This window comes from Gymnogyps californianus, chromosome 19 (assembly GCF_018139145.2).
Source record: "Gymnogyps californianus isolate 813 chromosome 19, ASM1813914v2, whole genome shotgun sequence".
Classification (NCBI taxonomy): Eukaryota; Metazoa; Chordata; class Aves; order Accipitriformes; family Cathartidae; genus Gymnogyps; species Gymnogyps californianus.
The window spans coordinates 12,184,035-12,201,874 of NC_059489.1; the positions used below are offsets into that span (position 1 = coordinate 12,184,035).

Sequence of the window (17,840 nt, forward strand, 5' to 3'; positions counted from 1 at the left end):
CAACAGCAAAAAATAAGTGTCTATCTGAGAACATCCTCAGGTGCTGTTCTGCCATGCCCTGGCATCTGGACAGAAACAGCACGTTCCTGAAGGAACTGGTCTGCAGGAAACTAATCTTACACCAGACATTGTTGAGTTTTAAAAAAGTAGGTAGGTCCTGACTCTTCCAATTCTCCAGCAAAGCTTTAGTGCAAGCCCAGCTGTCCTCCAGGCCTCCCCTAAAGTGATGGTCCCCTATGCCAGCTCCTGCCTATCACTGTCTTTAGCTGCCTGCTCAGCTCCACTCTGCAAGCAAAGAGCAGGTGTTTGCTGGGAGATGGAGACTCATCAAACATTTTAACCAACAAAATGGCAGGGGAAGGAAAGTAAATGGAACTGTAACGACGTGGCTGAGTTACCTCTGTCCCAATCCCACCACCCAACAACCAGCTGTTCTTTAGGCAGCAGCTCCAGATTGGATCGGATCTGCGATCACATGGGGCTGTTTCAGGCTCCAGCAACAAGGGAGCTGGAGAGCTCCCAAGGCAGGGAGGAGAGCACAGGGGCTGGAGAGAGAGGAGGAGGGGAGAAGAAAGGGCATGCCTCGACGCAGCCCCCTGTGCCCAGCCACCACAACACACTCTGGGTCTGATGTCTGCCAGCAACGCATGCCAGCACGGCTGGGAGCTGGGTGGCTGCTGCAGTGTGCGGGCATGATGGAGCTGACCTCGTTTGGGTAACAGCTCGGTTTAGCTTATATGTGCAGACAAAATTATACAGGTTTTACATAGCAGCCATGGAGACGTGTACACAGCACAGACACTGCGATCACCCCCAGCATGCACACACCTCGACAGGGGCAGCAAGGCAGAGCAGGAGCCAATGTAAGGGGAGAGGCATGGGCCACCGACCCCACTGTGAACAGCATATGGGGGTGCAGAGGAGGACAGGACAGCAGGGGCGTGCAGGGATCTCTAACAACTTGCAGACAAGCACATCAGTCATTTCCACCCCCTTTTCTAGCCCACTAACATCCTCCAACTCTGCTGTGGAAGTTATCTTTCAGGAGGCTGGGTTTCTAAGCCTTTTTCAGCTACAACCTGCTCCTAACTCCAGGCAGCCAGCCCAGATAACAAGTGTGATGACAATCTAGATAATTAAAAGTGACCCCCACCCCACACAGCAATCAGCTTATTCGTCACACCACAACTCAATATAGCCATGCTGCCTCCTAAGAACAGCTATAATCTCTCCCTAGCAACTACCCTGACAGCTTGCACCTGAAACATAGCCTGTGCACTGCAAGCACGAGCACTGCTGTGGTGATGCACGGACCCGTCAGCCTTGCAGTATACAGACAACCCAAAAGTCTGTCCGATTTGCACATGACACTGACTTTGTTAAGTCTCCGAACTCTTCCTTTCCAAAAGCAGCAAACAACAGTGGCTCTAAAAACTCTGAATGCCAGTTTCTAAGATGCAACTTGCCCTGCTACCCACATGGCAACACGATTCAGCTCAAACGAGGATGATTGTAGGAAGCTCAGCTTGTCTGCTCTGTATATGGCACTCTTCAGGTTGGTAACAGCTCATTTAATTCTCTAAAATAAATTCTGAATTGAGGATGTGCTGAATATTAAAATTAAATTGCACTGGCTTGAGGTTTAGCATGGAAGACTACTACCGTGCAGGGAGCATGGAGGGTGTTTTGCCCAGTGACACCAAGCAAAGCTCACAATACCACCGTGCTAACACTGGAGGAGCGCTGTGCTTTTCGCCCCACTCCTCAGGGCTCCTCATACAAACACGGGGCCCTGCGCTACGAGGGTCTGTGGGAAAATCCTCCTACTGAACCACTTCCCAGTATCCCAGAGGAAGCTCTGACCACAGGCAAGGCAAGGCAAGTCAAGGGAGACACACGGGGCAGTTTTTCCTGTGAGAGCAGTTTCTGGCTTCATGGCTGACGCACAGCACAGCCAGCATTGAGGCGGTCGCCCCCTCAATCAGCCAGAATTACGCCGTTAATGACGTTTTCTTTTCCCCTAATAGAGGGGGAAGTAGAGCAAACAGGGCACCACCCTCCAAGTGAGCATTTGCTGCCTGCACTCAGCTGTTCTCACCAAGGGAATCTCCAGATTTGCGGTTAATGTACTTCCCCACGCACGAGCGCACCAGTAGCTATGGCAACTCCACCGCTACTTACTTGAGATCCTTTCGAAGGGCACATTCACTTCACTAGCAGGTTTGCTGCCTGGGGTTTTTGTATTACCTGAGATGCAGCCGCCAACAGATTAGGCAGCAGAGGGACAGAACAGGCACCGACATCCTACCAGTTAAGAGACAATCACACTTGCTTTTCTCTTTGCTTTACAGAAATCAGCACCGTCACCTTCCCCGTCCTCTTGAGACTTTGGCTCCACAAACTATTTGTTCTATAGGGTGAAAGCTGTGGTGGTCTAAAGACAAGCCAAGAAAAACTTCTGCTTCAAGTAGCATCCTAAAACACACTCCCCTTTAGGGCAAAAATATATCCTTACTTACCCTTTGTCAAAGAAAGAAGTATGCCCTGGATGAGGGTACTTTGTGCCATTGCTGTTCATCATGCCGCTGTTAACGTTCCCTGAAATGTAGGATTTCCGTGATGCCTGGTCCTTTGCAAAATTTCTGCAAGCAGCTAATTTGGATTCTAAGGCCTGTGAAGGGGGGTGGGGGGAAGACGTCAAAAAAAGAAAGTAATACCATTAAAAGAAAGTACTTTGCTGCTCGAGTTCAGGCTTTGTCATGACCCCAAGATCACCATGATCAGGACCCCACTGTGATCACCTTTGGCAAAAATTGAACTAAATGGGAACAAAGCTGTCATTTTCTCTGTCACCCAACCACAACGGAAACCCACACAACGAGATGCTGATGCAGACTGCCAGGCATGACTCAGTTCCATTAGGGCTCAGATTTTAGAACATATCAACTCTCAATTAATTACCTAAAATAAGGAAGCCAACTCCTAGCAGAAGTTACCAAAACTTCTTGCTTCAGCAGCTGCAGTAAGGCTGGCATAAGCTAATCAGAAGACTAAGACAGAGCCTAAAGCAGAATCCTCAAGCTTTGGGAGGGACTGCGTATTTGGAAAGTTGACTTTTTTTCCCCAGGACAATGCCTTTAGCATTTCTTTCTTAATCTTGGCCTACAAAACAAAGCCAGTTTCTCAAGCCCCGTTAATATGCTTCAGAACAAGAGGTACTACAGCCACAGCATCAGAAGGAAGAATCAAAGGCAGCAGCTAAGCCTGTCTCCATGGTCTGTACCTCATCTCTACTACTTCCAAGCAAGCCTGGTGAGATCTTTTTCCCCTATACAAGGTGACAGTCTCTGCCTCATCCACTGACTCCTAGCAGGAGGGAGATCAAAATGCTGATTCTCTCCTCTACTTCAGAACATAGCCTGCCCTTTCTGCCATCTATCACAAACTGAGGCTTAACTTGAATATCCATCTGGTCTAGCAGAAAGTCCTTGCAACTATTTGTTACACCCACCCCGTGCACGGGGGCATTCAGACACTTGCAAATGCATGCACTGGAGTCAAAAACTCATCTCCCCAAACATGGGGTTTGGTCCTGTTCCACGAAGAAAAATATTCCATTAATAAGGCACTGACATGCTGTCACAAGTAAGTGAACACTATACGGTTGTCTTCTAGAAATCCATGTAAGCTTACTCAGTGACTATATAGGCAGATATAGATAACTAGCTATCTCTTGGTCTCAAAGCACCTATCAGCTGGAAATAGCCAGTGTGATCTGTGCCAAGTGACTCCCTGTCTCAGCTGTAAGCAAGAAAGCTGAGGGGAAACTTCTTGCAGAGAAAGGGAGTCTAAGGCTTTGGATGAGGTATCCTATGAGCAGCCAAACCCAAAGAAATCCTGAACATCCTATAATTGTTACTAAACAAATGTGTGAGCTGGAATTTTGTATCAGTGGCAGAGCATGTGTCTAAGAGCAGGCTGGGAAAGAAGCATGCTTATTTGGCATTTCCTGTCCTTGCAGAGTAATCACATGGGATTGTGATTAAGCTCCCTAAATCCCCTGCAGACTCTTACTCACAATGATCCCATTTTAAACATGTCACTCCGTAACCCCGAGTCGTCCTGCTGCCCTTTCAAACCAACTACAAGCTCACTGGCTCCAAATGCGAGCAACGAGGTAATTTTTAATTTCAAACTTTGCTAAAACAACTGTCTCTACTGCAGCTATTGCCGTTCTCCGTGTTAACCACAAGAGACAGAGGAGAGCCAGCACTGGAGGCTAGACACCAAGGCTATCCATGCTTCCACTCAAAACACTAACCACTGAGGCACGTCAACAAGTTTCTCATAACTCAAAAGTCACATCTTCGTTCAACTGGAAAGCCTGGCATCCTTATCAACACCGTAACAGATCTTTAGACCACTTCTTCCCCACTTATAGTGGTAATCCCTTTAAAGGCTCACACATTTCACTTCCCCATCAACTACAGATGGCAACATTTGGCTTTCTCCTGATTTATTTTCTCACTTTCTTATCAAAGGTTTCTAGATTTTTTTTCATTTTCAGCACCTGTTGCAGATCTACCCAGGCACATGAGGAGACACTGGCAGCGTGGTCTCGGCTCCTCACTCGTGTGTGCAGCAGGCACCCAGAGTGTGAGGTCCAGCTCTGCCTCTTGGTCTTATTACACAGGAAGCTGCAGGCCCCATTTAAAGTAAGAACAAGTAGCTGACAGTGTCTAACCCCATAGAGCAAAGTGCTTGAGAAACTTTTTACTCTAAATACGAATTTTGTCACCCAAAATTGGCATCAGAACCTTAGTAACATGCTTTACAAATCAAGATAACTAAAAAAAAAAAATACATTATCACATACTAAACACTGAGTGTGGATGATCTGGAAACTACAGCATGTATTCAGCATGGGCCAAGGCCTTGTTGTAACTGCGTACAAGGATGAAAGCTCAGTGACAGCAGCAGAGAGCTAGGAATACTGTAGTTCAGAGCACTCACCCCCACTTTCCGTAACAGATCTCCCACAATGTTGAGTGCAGATATTCTAGCTGAAGGAGTAAGGGGGCTGGTACCAAATCCGTTTGGTATAGCTACAAACACAGACACATTTTGTTATATGCTCCACTCCTCCACAGTTCTTTTTTTTTTTTTCTTTTTAATTTAATAAATCAACTTCTACATAAAAAGGTAAATCTAAAACCCTACTGCAGACTCTTCATACCCCACAATAACACACAGACTACATGATCCCTAGCCATGGAAAAATGAAAAAGCTTAATTCCTGTCCACTGCCCTCTTTCCCATTAGACCTACACGCAGAGTTCATGCACTCTCCATCTGCAAGGCTATTGCCTGCAATCCATCTAATCCAGCCAGAGCTTCCTCTGGAATCTACTCTTTCTAATTTGAAAAATAATGTATTAATCCTTGTGATTGTCCACAGCCTTCCAGATGGGGAAGGGAACTGGACTAACATCCTGCTGCCTCACAGTTAGCACACATACTGAAAAGTATGTGTGGTAACAGAGACTCTAGACTGTCAGAATTACTGACCATCATTTACCCACCACTGCTACTCTACATTTAAACAGAAATATTAGTCACTGCAGTTCCCTGCAATCCCAAATGTCTTCAGTGCTCTACTGCAGGCATCTGCTGCAGAGTGCAAACCCCCACCCCCCCAAAAGCAGTATCTAAGCTTCACTGTCCTTCTTTTCCGTGCTATTTACTCATTATACTCCTTAAACGCACCTGATGCTGCCCCAGGATTTAAACACACCTTATGCAATGCACGTGGGATCCACACGTACCTACATTTACTTCAAGTTCACTAACAAGCACCTAGTCTGAAATTGTTTGTTAACAAGCTGAACATACTGTCAAACAACTAGACACAGTTTCTATGAATTATACCTTTTGGGGAAGGAAAACTATTTTCTGATCCTTTTCCAACGGGCGTAGCTGGCAAGGAGAGAGACGCCTGGACAGCTGAATCCATCTTTTCACAGTCTAGAGTCGGAGAACTGGGTGCTGACTTTCGGGTGACTTCTTGTTGCCTTTCCCGTACTGCTAACTCTTGCCGTAAGTCTAAGGGTTGAGAGACAAAAAAAACCCCAAACACAAAAATACATATTAGCAACTGATTTCTCTAACAAACACTCTCTCTATTCATTTGGGAAGGAGGAGGATGAGACACTTTGCAACAACCCTGTATTAATTGCCTGCTGCTGGCTTTCTTCAGCAGCGAGGACCCCACCTCAGAGCAGTCACAGCCCAATACCATCACTTCCCATTACAGCAGGGAGCAGAGGGGCAGCAAAGAGAGCCCTTCCTGGACCAGAGAGCTGTGAGGTCCGAGCGAGCATGGCAGGTGACTTAGCCCTCAGTATTTTTCCCCATCTGTAGTGTGAGTCCCATGCAAAGTGCGTTACAAAAACTGTAGCTGGTCACAAATGCCTGCTGAACTACATTCAGCTCCTGCTCAAATAGAAGTTGGAAAAGGGAGGAATGACCTATTCTTGTGTTTCCAATTCCCCACATTATGCTTCCAGTTAATAAACCACAGGACTTCACACTAGCCAAAGACAGTCAAAGGGTTGTATCTATTTTCTTGATGCCTCAACAAGTAAAAGAGCAGACTGGAGATGCTGGGTAGTCCAAACAACAGGGAAAGAGACTGGAAATTAGGAAACCCATGTTTTCTTCTCACCTCCTCTCCAGACTGCTGCTTACCTCTACCTTGTCCCCTCCCACTTCCACACATATTTGCTACAAAGAGCATCCAGCACAGCTCAGCAATGAATCCATAAAATCCTTAGAAGGGACTAGATGCAAATAAACAATACAAGAGGGTTTTTCCTTTTTGGGTAGAGCAACTTAAACTTTCACAGACCTCTTATTCCTTGCCTCAATCTGGTACAACGTGCAAGAGCAAAATTAGTTGTACATTACAGCTTTTAAGTTATCATAAATATTTAGAACTGATTTTAAGTAAAACAGCACAGCTGAAATGAAAATCTGTTTGGGCTCCTAGAAGAGGATTTATGGCTGTTCAATCAGAAACGTTATATTTGAGTTTGACACCATATCAGTTCTTTTAGCGGCTAGTGTTCCTGCTTGCTGTCAGGGGGAATAACATGTAGCTTTGCTACCCTAACAAGTGCTAAAAATTTCCAAATGACTCATCCAAGAAACAAGATGTCTTTTTTGCCGATCATTCCAGTGCACTAGAAAACAGTCCCCTAGGTTTTGCTGCTTTTTCCAGTATTACTGCCCTAACCCCAAATTACAATACATATATTTCCTCACAAAATACTTAATCTCCCTTTTCATATTTATTATAAAAACCCTGTGCTTCCAATAGAGGCTTTCAATTTGTGCGGCACAAACTTGGTTCAAAGAGGTTCACAAAGGAGAACAACAACAAAAAATCCCAGCCTGTTGTCAAGTGTGTTGTCTTACACTCAGGTCTAGCCCTTAAGCGAGGAATTATTTGAGAAAGCTTCACTTGGGAAACAAAGTTGAAAACCACTAATCTCTAAACTACATTAATGGCAGGTACAGGCTTATGAGCAGATCATCCCCACTATTAGAGACATCAGTTTCCACCAACCATTACAAAAATGTTTCCCCAGCATCCTCAATGTCAAATCCATTGGGGAATTCCCAACTCCTAATCATATCCCAGAACTCTATCCCAAACATCTCTGATCCCACAGGTCTAACCACAGTCTTTACTGGAATATCTTAAATAAACCAGGCAATTTCCAAGAGGTTTAGAAAGAAGACAGGAGACAGGATTTTTAAAGAAAGTTATTTAACCATTTATCATTTATTTCCCTGTAATTTCCTGTGCTTTCCCTTCCTATACAAGGCATAAAACCACAGCGAGTGGGAACTTTTGAAGCACACTTCCTCAATTCTATTACATCTGTGGAACATAGTATTTTTGTACTCACCTGTGTTAAAAATCCTGAATGAATCTGATATTAATTCTGCCCTACATGAGGAAATTTTTCCTCTTAGCTATGTTGGACATACAAAGAATAGAGAACATACTGTTAGTAATACCTAATGCTTACATTACACATCCAGTTCAAGTCTCATTATGTGAGGCTTTCTATAAACATGAGCTTTGGTTGCTACATGTCTCTCTTAGCAAGCCAACAATGTGCCAAGACACAGAACTATTCAAGCAAGCCATACCTCTCGCTTCATCCTTTAATCTCTGTACAGAAACTAGCAACGATTCCTTGTCATCCAGTTCACTTTCTAAAAATGCATTTCTCTCAATAGCTTGGTTCAGCCTTTGTTCAAAGTCTTCCAATGAAACTATTGTTGCCCTAGAAACAAAATCCAGAATATTAGGTTCTTCAGCTCAGCCAACATAAAAGCGTATTCAAAACCTTAACAGAAGAAAAATGTTAGCAGGGTCTACGTTCAAGTTAGTAATTTGGAAGCTATGGAAATGCTTCTTACAAAGGACTAATAAACTCCCAAGAAGCAGGGGAATAAGATGAAAAGAACATGATAGCATCTGGCTCTCAGAGATGTACCAAAGAGCTGGGAAAGAGCCAATCCAGCACACCCATCTCCATTTTTCCCAAGCCATGCTCCAAAGCCATGTATTTAATCAGTGCATTAGCTCAGGTGGTGCTGTACTCTCCAGAGCTCTGGACAGGCAACAGCCCAGTGAGCGCAGAAAGCAGGGCACTGGGGTATTACCTAAGACCCAGTTCGTTCCATGATTTCAGTGGGATAACTCATGTGTGTCAAAAGTTAGTCATGAGGTTAAGAGCCTTGTGGAAACACGGCCTCAGCTCTCAGATCTTTTTGCCAGATAGCCAGAGGCTCATTCCTGGTCCCACTGAATCAATGGCAAAATTCCCATTCAGCAAAACGGAAGCATGACCTACCTCAAAAGTGGGTGTTTCTAACAGCAGCCTGTTCATTTTATGCACTTATACAGGACACATTTGCTCCCTACAGTCATTAAGCTGTTATGCAAGGGAAGAGGAGACTCCTTTGACCTGTTTTATTTAAAAGGGACTATGTAAAGCATTAGCTTCTTACTTCAAAGGGGCTTTGAGCTACAAGGATCGCAAATATATTATAAGAGTCACCTAGCTGGTAGTATAAAAAGCAGTGCTCTGGCCTGGCTTGCTCTGAGCCTGCTTGCACTGCTTGTTTCTCACAGGAACACGAAGCACTTTCTTGCTGTCTCGTAGTGCTACCAGCTGATGGAGGTGAACTCCAAGGGTAAACTGCACTGTTCAAAGAATGAAGTGTCTTGGGGTTTGTTTGGAGTTTGGAGTTTTCTGAGTGTGCATTATTTTCCCTTTTAAAGAATAATAAAATGATCAATCTGAGTAGTAAAGAAACGATCTAGTGAAAGCTTTAAGGAAAGAAGAGGTTTGCAGCCTTCACCTCTTTGCACGTTCCAAGTCATCGTTGGCCTGCTCCAGCTCCCTCACATACTTATGCAGCTGATCTTTAATGGCCCGTGTCTGGCTCAGGTCATCCTCTAACAACGACACTTGCTTGTAACTTTGTGCATACTGGTGCTCCAGTTTCTCCTGAAAGAAAGAAGTAGCGAGATAAATATCACTCGCATACACTCTCCAAGTCATTAGTAGTAAAATGAGACAAAGAAAGTAACATACTTGCTGCAGTCTGCTGATGTGGTATTGCTGGTAATACAGAGCAAAAACTGGAGAGGTAGAAGGAACACACTCTGAACATCAGAACTGGACACAGCATAAAAATCACAAACGCTGCACTGTGCAGACATCTCGCCACGACACAGCTGGCTGCTCAGAGATGCATCCCTGCATCTGTTCCCAACAGCCTGCACTAACAGCTGCTCTGCAGCCTCAAACATCTAGGAAGCCAGAGAGAAACCTAACTGCACAGCCTCCCCTTTGGTGCCTCTCCCTTGACAATAGCCACACTGTTTCAGGAACTTGTCTGACATCTCCATTAGCAAAAATGAGAGCCACTGAAATCTGTTACAAAACCTCCAGGGCCACAAGCTCATCTTCGAAAGACTGGAAGAATTCATTCCCAAACACACTCTCACAAGCTCTGAGGGTACAGATAGGGGCTTATGAAAAAACCACTGACCTTATAAAACATGTACAGACCTTACAAAACATGTACTGACCTTACAAAACATGTACTGACCTTACAGATATAGCTGGGATTGGATACGCGAACAAGTAATTCCATAAATTTTATTTCCCCTGGGTAAATTTCCAACCTTTGCCTTCACTAAAATAACCCAAGACTACCAAAAATGATGCTTTTCCAAGATTCCAAAAGAAACAAGAACTTGTTAACATAAAGGCATCAATTAAAAGTCACCTTCTGCATATGCAGATCCTTATGCAATCCTGTCTCCACAGATATGGCTGTTAAGAAAGAATTAAGAGATTCTCTCTGAAAGATGTGCACAAATCACCCATCTTCAGCTTTCTTTAAGGTCTCATAAAACCAAGGAGACCTTCTGGGCAAAAAACTAGTAGGCAAAGAAAGATGATAACACAGTGGGTCTGACAAACATACTTGTGTTGTCCGCCCTGTTGCTATGCTGATGTTGCCTGTGTAACTAATAAAGCTACTACTTGGCAAAGCCTAGAGAATTCAGACAAACAAGCACAAACTCCATGACAAGAGTTTCATAACATGAACAAGAAAAATTCTGCCAGAAGTTTCCCTGGTAAGTTGCTGGCCTTATTTGGAGTACATGCCATACTCAAGTCTGGATCTTAAACAGACAACTCCTTTAGTTCATTTGGATATTCAGTGACCAAGAACAGACCAGACAATCTAAAATGAGATCCAACACATATCTGTAAGAAGAGGCAATGCTATTACAGAAAAGACCTACCTTTAATGTTTCCACTTCATACTTCAGTCTTTGGTTATCTGCTTGCAAATCTCTATTCCTCTGCTCAGCTTGCACTAGCTGTGCCTCCAACTCAGCTTCTAATTCTCTGCTTCCTTCCTGAAATTCAGCCAGCTCTTCACGAGCTTCCTGGAAGCTGTAAGGAGAGGATTTAATCAGTTGAAAATCCAGCATCTCCCAAGTTAAAACAAAATCCACAGCTCTTTTAAAATAATAAGCTGGAAAAACAAGAGTTTTGAAGTACTTCAGTATCATCCATATACCTCTAAGGGGAAAAAGAAAAATGGGAAATAGAGAAATTACATCATTAAGCTTAGCTATAGAAGGAAATTAATTCTCTTACATCAAACCAACAGCTACATTAAATGCATGTGTGAATACAAACTTGTATCAAAGCTATTTACAGGATTCATGGGAGTCTGACAACCACTTTGTACTCCATTATATTTCACTGCTAGGAGGACAGAGTCAATGAATTAAACAAACATTTAACCTGGTTTTGGTCAAAACCTGTAAGAGAGAACAACAGTTTCTGGACCTCTGCACTACCTGGAAATTTAAGGTTCTTGAAAAGTGTGAGGGTTTGAATCTTAGGGTTATTGACCACTGCAGCAGGAAGCCAGCATATACCTACCTTATACTACTGCAAGTTATTAAACACTAGAAGTAGCCACGCCACATACTTTGCTTATTAAATCTGCATCTTTACCATACGTAACAGCTCAGCTCTAGGAGTAAAGAGCTTTTACGTATGGTAAAGCTGAGCTCTTTCTCTGCTAGGCAGCAGAGAAAACTAACAAGGTTTTAGGAAACAACAGATCTACTGGTGTCCAAGAGACAATTTTCTGACACCCCAAATGAGCTTAGGTTTCTCCATATGGACAGGCCCCTCCACATGCCAAGCCCCCTCCCCCAAAAAATACCAAAACCAAACAGAAAAGCAACTTGCATCTTGGGCTCTTTGGTCTTGAGAGAGCTTTAACTGGCTTCATCTCAATTGCACATGAGTAACACTGAATGCAAGGAAAGCTTTCCAAAGAAAATAAACTGGGAGCCTCCAATGCCCCCCACTCCAGAAAAACACCAAACAAACCCCACTCCCACAAGAAGCACAGCATTACTCAAGACAACAACCTCTCTTGTTGTTTTTGGTAACCAAAAAGCCCTGTGCTCCCTAAAAGATGCAAAGCACCAGTACAGGCTGGACTACGAGGTACAATACACTTCAATAAATTGCAGCAGACACCAAATCAGACACTTTTCATACCAGTAATTCAACTACAAGAAGCTCGAGGGAACAGTAATGATACAAGGCAAGCCCAAAGGCACCTTCTTATGATAAAACGTCAAGATACTACTTAAGGCAGTACTTTAATTATACAGAGATGCACATGATCGCAAAAGGGCTCTGCTCTTGCTCAAACATGCTTGAAACATAGCCTGGAGTTCATGGCATGGTAACGCTGTGCAAAAACCACTCAGCTTCCACAAGCTTGGAAATTTTAAAGCTGGAAATGCAGAGATTCTTTCTAAAATATCTAATACCCATCCTGGTGTAGCCTTGCAGAGAAATAGATTAAACAATGTTCTGGTCATTAAGAACCAAATCCAGCCTGCAAATCTACAACAGTACCTTTGTTTGTACTTCAAGGAAAGCTCTTTCCAATACGCAGTTTCCTCCTTTGGACTCGAAAAAGTCGGGATTTCTTCACTGTCCATGATCAATACGACCTGCAGGATACAAACATAAGAATACACTCAGAATACATAGACAGGCAGATCGTCCCCGAAACTGCCCCTAAGTACTGGGCTTCATCGCCACGGCCTTTCTGACAGCGGCATCCAGACTTGGCACCCGCGCACGGGATGTTAACGATCCCTAACAAGCATCATTCAGCACAGAGACCTGCTGCAACAAGCAACGTAATTTTATCCAGCTTCTGGAAATGCTCGTGCAGCAGCCTGAAATGAGACCGAAATTTTGGCTGTATTTTGTACCTGCCACTGAAACAGTAGTTGATGCCACAAGCCCACTTAGAACCACAGTTGATAAGGATATTAGAATTTTCAGCTATCACAGTTTCCACTTCTGTTCGTAAAATGTTCTTAAAGAGATTTTGCCTCCTGTAACCAACACAGCGATGCACACTACAACTCCTATTACAGCTGCAAAGGCACGTAATGAATGAGGACAAACACTCTGGGGTCAACCGCTAACACGCTGTGCTGTGGAGATTAAAATTCAATTTACTCTTCCTATGTTGAGTCCTAGCTAATTCCTGCTTTTGTGTAAAACATGCAGGTAATAGAAGTTATCCACATAGTTTTGCTCCCTCTGTCCTCTCAAACAGACACAAGAAAGATCAGCTTCTCTCATAAAATTACATGGTCATGTCATACAACAGCGCTTCCAGCCTGGAGGTGTTCAGAGGACCAGCTTCCCACGCTAAAGGAGGGGGACCACGCTCTCTGGATGAGGACCTCCTTTCTTCGGCTGCTCGGACCACTGGATGCCATTTGCATTGCTGCTCGGCTATTAGCCAGTGCAAGAAACGCAACCCAACATGTACTTTTTATACTGCTGCTCAGTAACAGAGCAATACACGGTCCAGGGGGACACAAGACATTTGAGGCCGCAACACACACCAGGTCTCAGAAGCCGATGAAGATGATGAAGTGGTGGTTATGGTCCTGCCATACACAGCAGGACCAAGAGAAATGTTCAGATAGGCACAGTTCCCAACCACAGCCAGGAGATGCACCACACCTTGTACCACTTCTGAGTTGTCCCCAAGCAATCTTGCAACTCTTTTATGTGTAGGCATCTTTTTTTCTCCCCAAAAGCCAAGACTCAAATTCTGTTATTAACACCCAGAAAAGAATAAGCTGAAACCACTCTCTTCTCCATATAAGGCAGAGGCTTTAAACAAAGCTCAATCAATCAGTAATAGCTGACCTAGAAGTCCTGACTTTCACACTCCAACAGGCATCAATAGCCAACACCGTCCCTTCAGGCCTAAAATTGTCACGCTAATGTGTCCTGCATCTCAGTGACCCACATTTTAGACACCTAAAAGTGGGACAAAACAATCCCATGCTTTCATCAGAGGGCAGACAGGCTCATTTCAGAGACTGGCACTTAGCTCACAAATACAGGGAGGCAGAGCTGGCATGTTTGATCTTCAGCTGAGACTGCAGCTGCCACAATCCAAGGGCACGAGATCAAATTTATCCAGAGGGTGCTAAGCACCTCAAAACCACCCCAACTCCCACATTGTGTTTATGTTTATTTAGCTTTACAGCTTTATTGTAGAAGCAAGTTTGTCATGAATCAGGTCTCCACGCTGCCCGAGAGAACTGATGATGTTTCATTTTCTGCATTGCTCTGTACTGAGAAATTAAAACATACATGTGGAGCCATTATAATTCCCCCTAGCACATGTATTTTCAGTCCTGCTGTACCTCTTCAGATAAAAATTTCTCTGGGTGTACTTGCTTCAGTTGCTGCCCCTGTTACCAAGGCTGCTTAATCACAACACAGGGACAAGTCATAAGTCCTATGCAAAAGACTGTTTACAGTGGAGGTAGAGCCCATGAATCACCTTCCAAACTGTCGCGGTTTCGCAGCCGGGTGCATTAGGGCGAGCAGACATCTGCTGTGGCTCAGGCACGCGTCAGGCAGCTCTTGAACTGCAATTCAGATTGCCAGGAAGAGGTGAACAGCTCGGCTCAGCTACTGCTGCGTGCTGTCCGTAACATCAGTCCTGCACTGATCTCACTGAAACCGCTTCAGTAAAGCCTTCTGACCTTTCCCTCTAAGGCACTTGGCTCTAAACCAGTGCACTTGGACAGGCTTAGATCAGCAAGAAGCACATTTTCCCCAAAGTAAATGAGGCATAGCACAGAACGGAGAGGAGCTGATCTCAAAAGGTAAACAGCCAGTATGCCACCCGTCAGCAAAATTCAAGATGCGTTTAGAGAAAAGTTTGCACAAGGAAGCATCTTGCATCATTTCCTAGAAGTGGTCGAGATAAGGTACGCCTGGGCCCAAGACTCCTTCCTGTCTGCTCACACGGGGCACACCCTTGGAAATAAACATCCGAGGAATCCCTGCAAACACGGCAGTCTGCGCAAGAAGCAGGAAGGGCTGCCTGGGACCCACAAGTACTTACAGAGTCACCAGCTGCTGATGCAGAGGATATTCCGCCCCCCCCCATCAAAGGACCCTTCCCTTTTAGACACCAGAGGGAGGAGATTCAGCCCTGTGGTACCTCAGGCCCCTCGGCAGCAACTCTTCCTTCCCAAACCCACCCCGCGGGAGCAAGCTGACCTCTTCCAAGTGTACCACCCCTTGCCTGCCTTGGTTAAGCAAGTGATAGTTCATGATTACCCACGCCCCATGTCTACCATCATGCCTAACGCTATCAGCATGGATTTTTGATCTGCTAACTGCACTGCATAAACACCTACACCAGATGCTAATGCCAGCGTGCCATACTAAGCTCCAACATCCATATCCCCATTTTTGTACACAGTTACATCACTTGCTTTCCCTCGCATGCATGGGGGATGAGAGAAAGAGATAAGAACACTTAAACACACTCTGCAAACAAGGTGGTTCAGGGCCAAAACACTAGTCTGAGAGTTGAAAGATGCAGACAGCTTCCAAACCTGCCACAAGCACACACATGGCCATGAGTAAATCACTTCACTTCAGCCAGCCTTTGCCCATTCCCTCTATTTATGGCACAGAAACACAGGCCTATCTAAGCATATGTATATCCCTGGCAGAAAGCAACTCCTAGGCGTTATCAGAACATAACCAGACAATTTTAAACATCTCACGTGTGGGAGAGTGGATGCCCACGGAATACCAAGAGTTTAACAAAAACTGCTTTGCTTCAGCCTGTTGCCGGTTATCCCGGCTCTGGGCATTATGTGAGGAGCTGAGAACCAGCACGGCAAGCCCTTCCTATTCACGGGCTTCTTTGCATACGTGGCACTTGCAGAATCAAGTCTTTGACAAACAACACTGAGGCTTTCAGGATACAGACAAGACAATGCAGCAGCGTCTTCCAGGGAAAATGAGAGCAGGCTTATGCTGCTGCCCACTCGAATTCATTACAACACAGCTTAGCATTCACGTAGCACCCTGGGAAAACTCAGCTACGTGGGCATAACTCCAGGATCCGAAGCAACTCTCAAACAAGAGCTACGTTCAAAATGCGGTGGCTCCTTTCAAGCCCCCCCTTACACAGTCAGCGGGACAGAGTAACTCTCCACTGTTAAAATGGAACAGCTTTTCCACGCTCCGATCACTCTAAAAAAAATGCAGCTTGTAGGTTAAGAACTTCTCTAAATCCAGGGGGTTTTGTACAGGACAAATCTGGTTTCCCACCTCCAAAAGCATCCTTACAAGTGAGATGCTCAGTTTCCTCTGGATATTACAAGAGCCAAAGGCTGAATCCAACATGTAGCAGAAGTAACTAAACTAACATGCAGACAGTATTTTTCAAGTAGCTTAAGGAATCCTTAAGGCCAAACTGAAATCTTTATGGAGCCACCTTTCAGCTAAGTCATGAAAACACAAACACAGCTTGAAGTGTAACACAGTACCTTAAAAAAAGCTTCCCAGGCTCTCCATGTGACTGGAGGCTGCTGCTAGGGTTTGGATCAAATATCAGACCAAAACACTAAGCTTGAAACATAACACGATGTTTCGACTTCTACCCACCCCTTCCCACAGTCAGGAATCCACTCAACCCCACTCTCAAAGTCAACTCAATTCACTGACGCATCGCGGTAAGGATGAGCTATAGAAGCACGTCCAAAATGACTTCGACTACTGCTCGGAGGCAGCTGCAATTCACCCAGGACGTACCTGCGGCATCTCAAGTGGCTGGATAAACCATTCTTCCTGATTTTAATCACCCCACATTCTCCCATTTAAAACTGGCTTATAAATATTTGCCATACAAAGTGAATGAATATTATTTCAAATTCATGAACAGGTCATTTTTCTGCACGTAGGCCACCAGCTTTCTTCCTGACAATCCTGTTTGCCCAATATTTTCAGACACCAAACACGAAGAATTAAGCAAAGCAAGGCCACTCAAATGTGACAAACTACAGTGCTAAGACTCCCCCATCTATGCTTTGCTGCCCCACCACCGAAGGCAATGCAATGTCCATTGACCTTTGGAATTAAACAAGTAACCACCTAAAATAGGACTTGATAAAGAAATTCTGCCAAGCTCACATCTGGCCTCCAGTTCTCGAGATAACAACCTATTCTGGCTATCAGAGTCCCCAAAACTGCCAAGTGCCATGTAATTGCCGCAGTCATCCCCCTTTTTGCAGGGAATGACTCTGCCGTTGAGTGCTGGCACCGTCCAGAGCTGCCATGGAGAGCAGGAAGGACTGTCAGCAACCAGGTCTTCTTCCTCTTCCCATTTTATGCTGATTCACTCACAGAAAAGCAGAAGAAATCTTGTTTCCACCATTCTTCACCTTCTCAAACCACAAGAACCAACAGGTAACCCCAAAAACCTCTAAAGCTCCGGATTTTTTTTCCAAAACCCAATCAGGATTCAAAGCAAAGGAACCTGAGCACTCCAGCCAAAAATCAAAGCAAATTTGCATTGTCTTTCACTTATTAGAATATGGAAAACAAACAAACAAAAGCCATGGATTAGATTTCACCAATCAATTTGTGCTTGTTTTTCTCATCCTGAAATAGGAGCTGGAGGCACTTTCATACGCGTTTTGGAAGGCTGCCTGCATCCATTGCTGCTTCGGAAAGTGAACCTCTGTCTTTTCCTGCAATACTATTTTTGAACTGAATGTTCTCGGGTGAACCACAACAAATACCTCCTCGCCTCTTACAACATCAGCATATGAGCTTTCAGGAAAAAAAGAA

General features: G+C 44.5%; 1 protein-coding gene across 3 annotated transcripts in view; it reads right to left on the bottom strand.

Moving 5' to 3' along the window:
• The window catches only part of NDEL1 (nudE neurodevelopment protein 1 like 1), a 29,071-nt gene that overhangs the window by 6,856 nt on the left and 4,375 nt on the right, over nucleotides 1-17,840 (bottom strand). For all 3 annotated transcript variants that reach the window (XM_050908382.1, XM_050908381.1, XM_050908383.1), the window contains exons 2-8: nucleotides 12,555-12,652; nucleotides 10,904-11,057; nucleotides 9,442-9,590; nucleotides 8,221-8,357; nucleotides 5,929-6,102; nucleotides 5,014-5,105; nucleotides 2,520-2,671 (exon numbers count right to left, since the gene is read on the bottom strand). In XM_050908382.1, coding sequence (XP_050764339.1) covers nucleotides 2,520-2,671; nucleotides 5,014-5,105; nucleotides 5,929-6,102; nucleotides 8,221-8,357; nucleotides 9,442-9,590; nucleotides 10,904-11,057; nucleotides 12,555-12,640 — 944 coding nt within the window. In that variant the 5' untranslated portion in view covers nucleotides 12,641-12,652. The remainder of the gene's footprint in view (nucleotides 1-2,519; nucleotides 2,672-5,013; nucleotides 5,106-5,928; nucleotides 6,103-8,220; nucleotides 8,358-9,441; nucleotides 9,591-10,903; nucleotides 11,058-12,554; nucleotides 12,653-17,840) is intronic.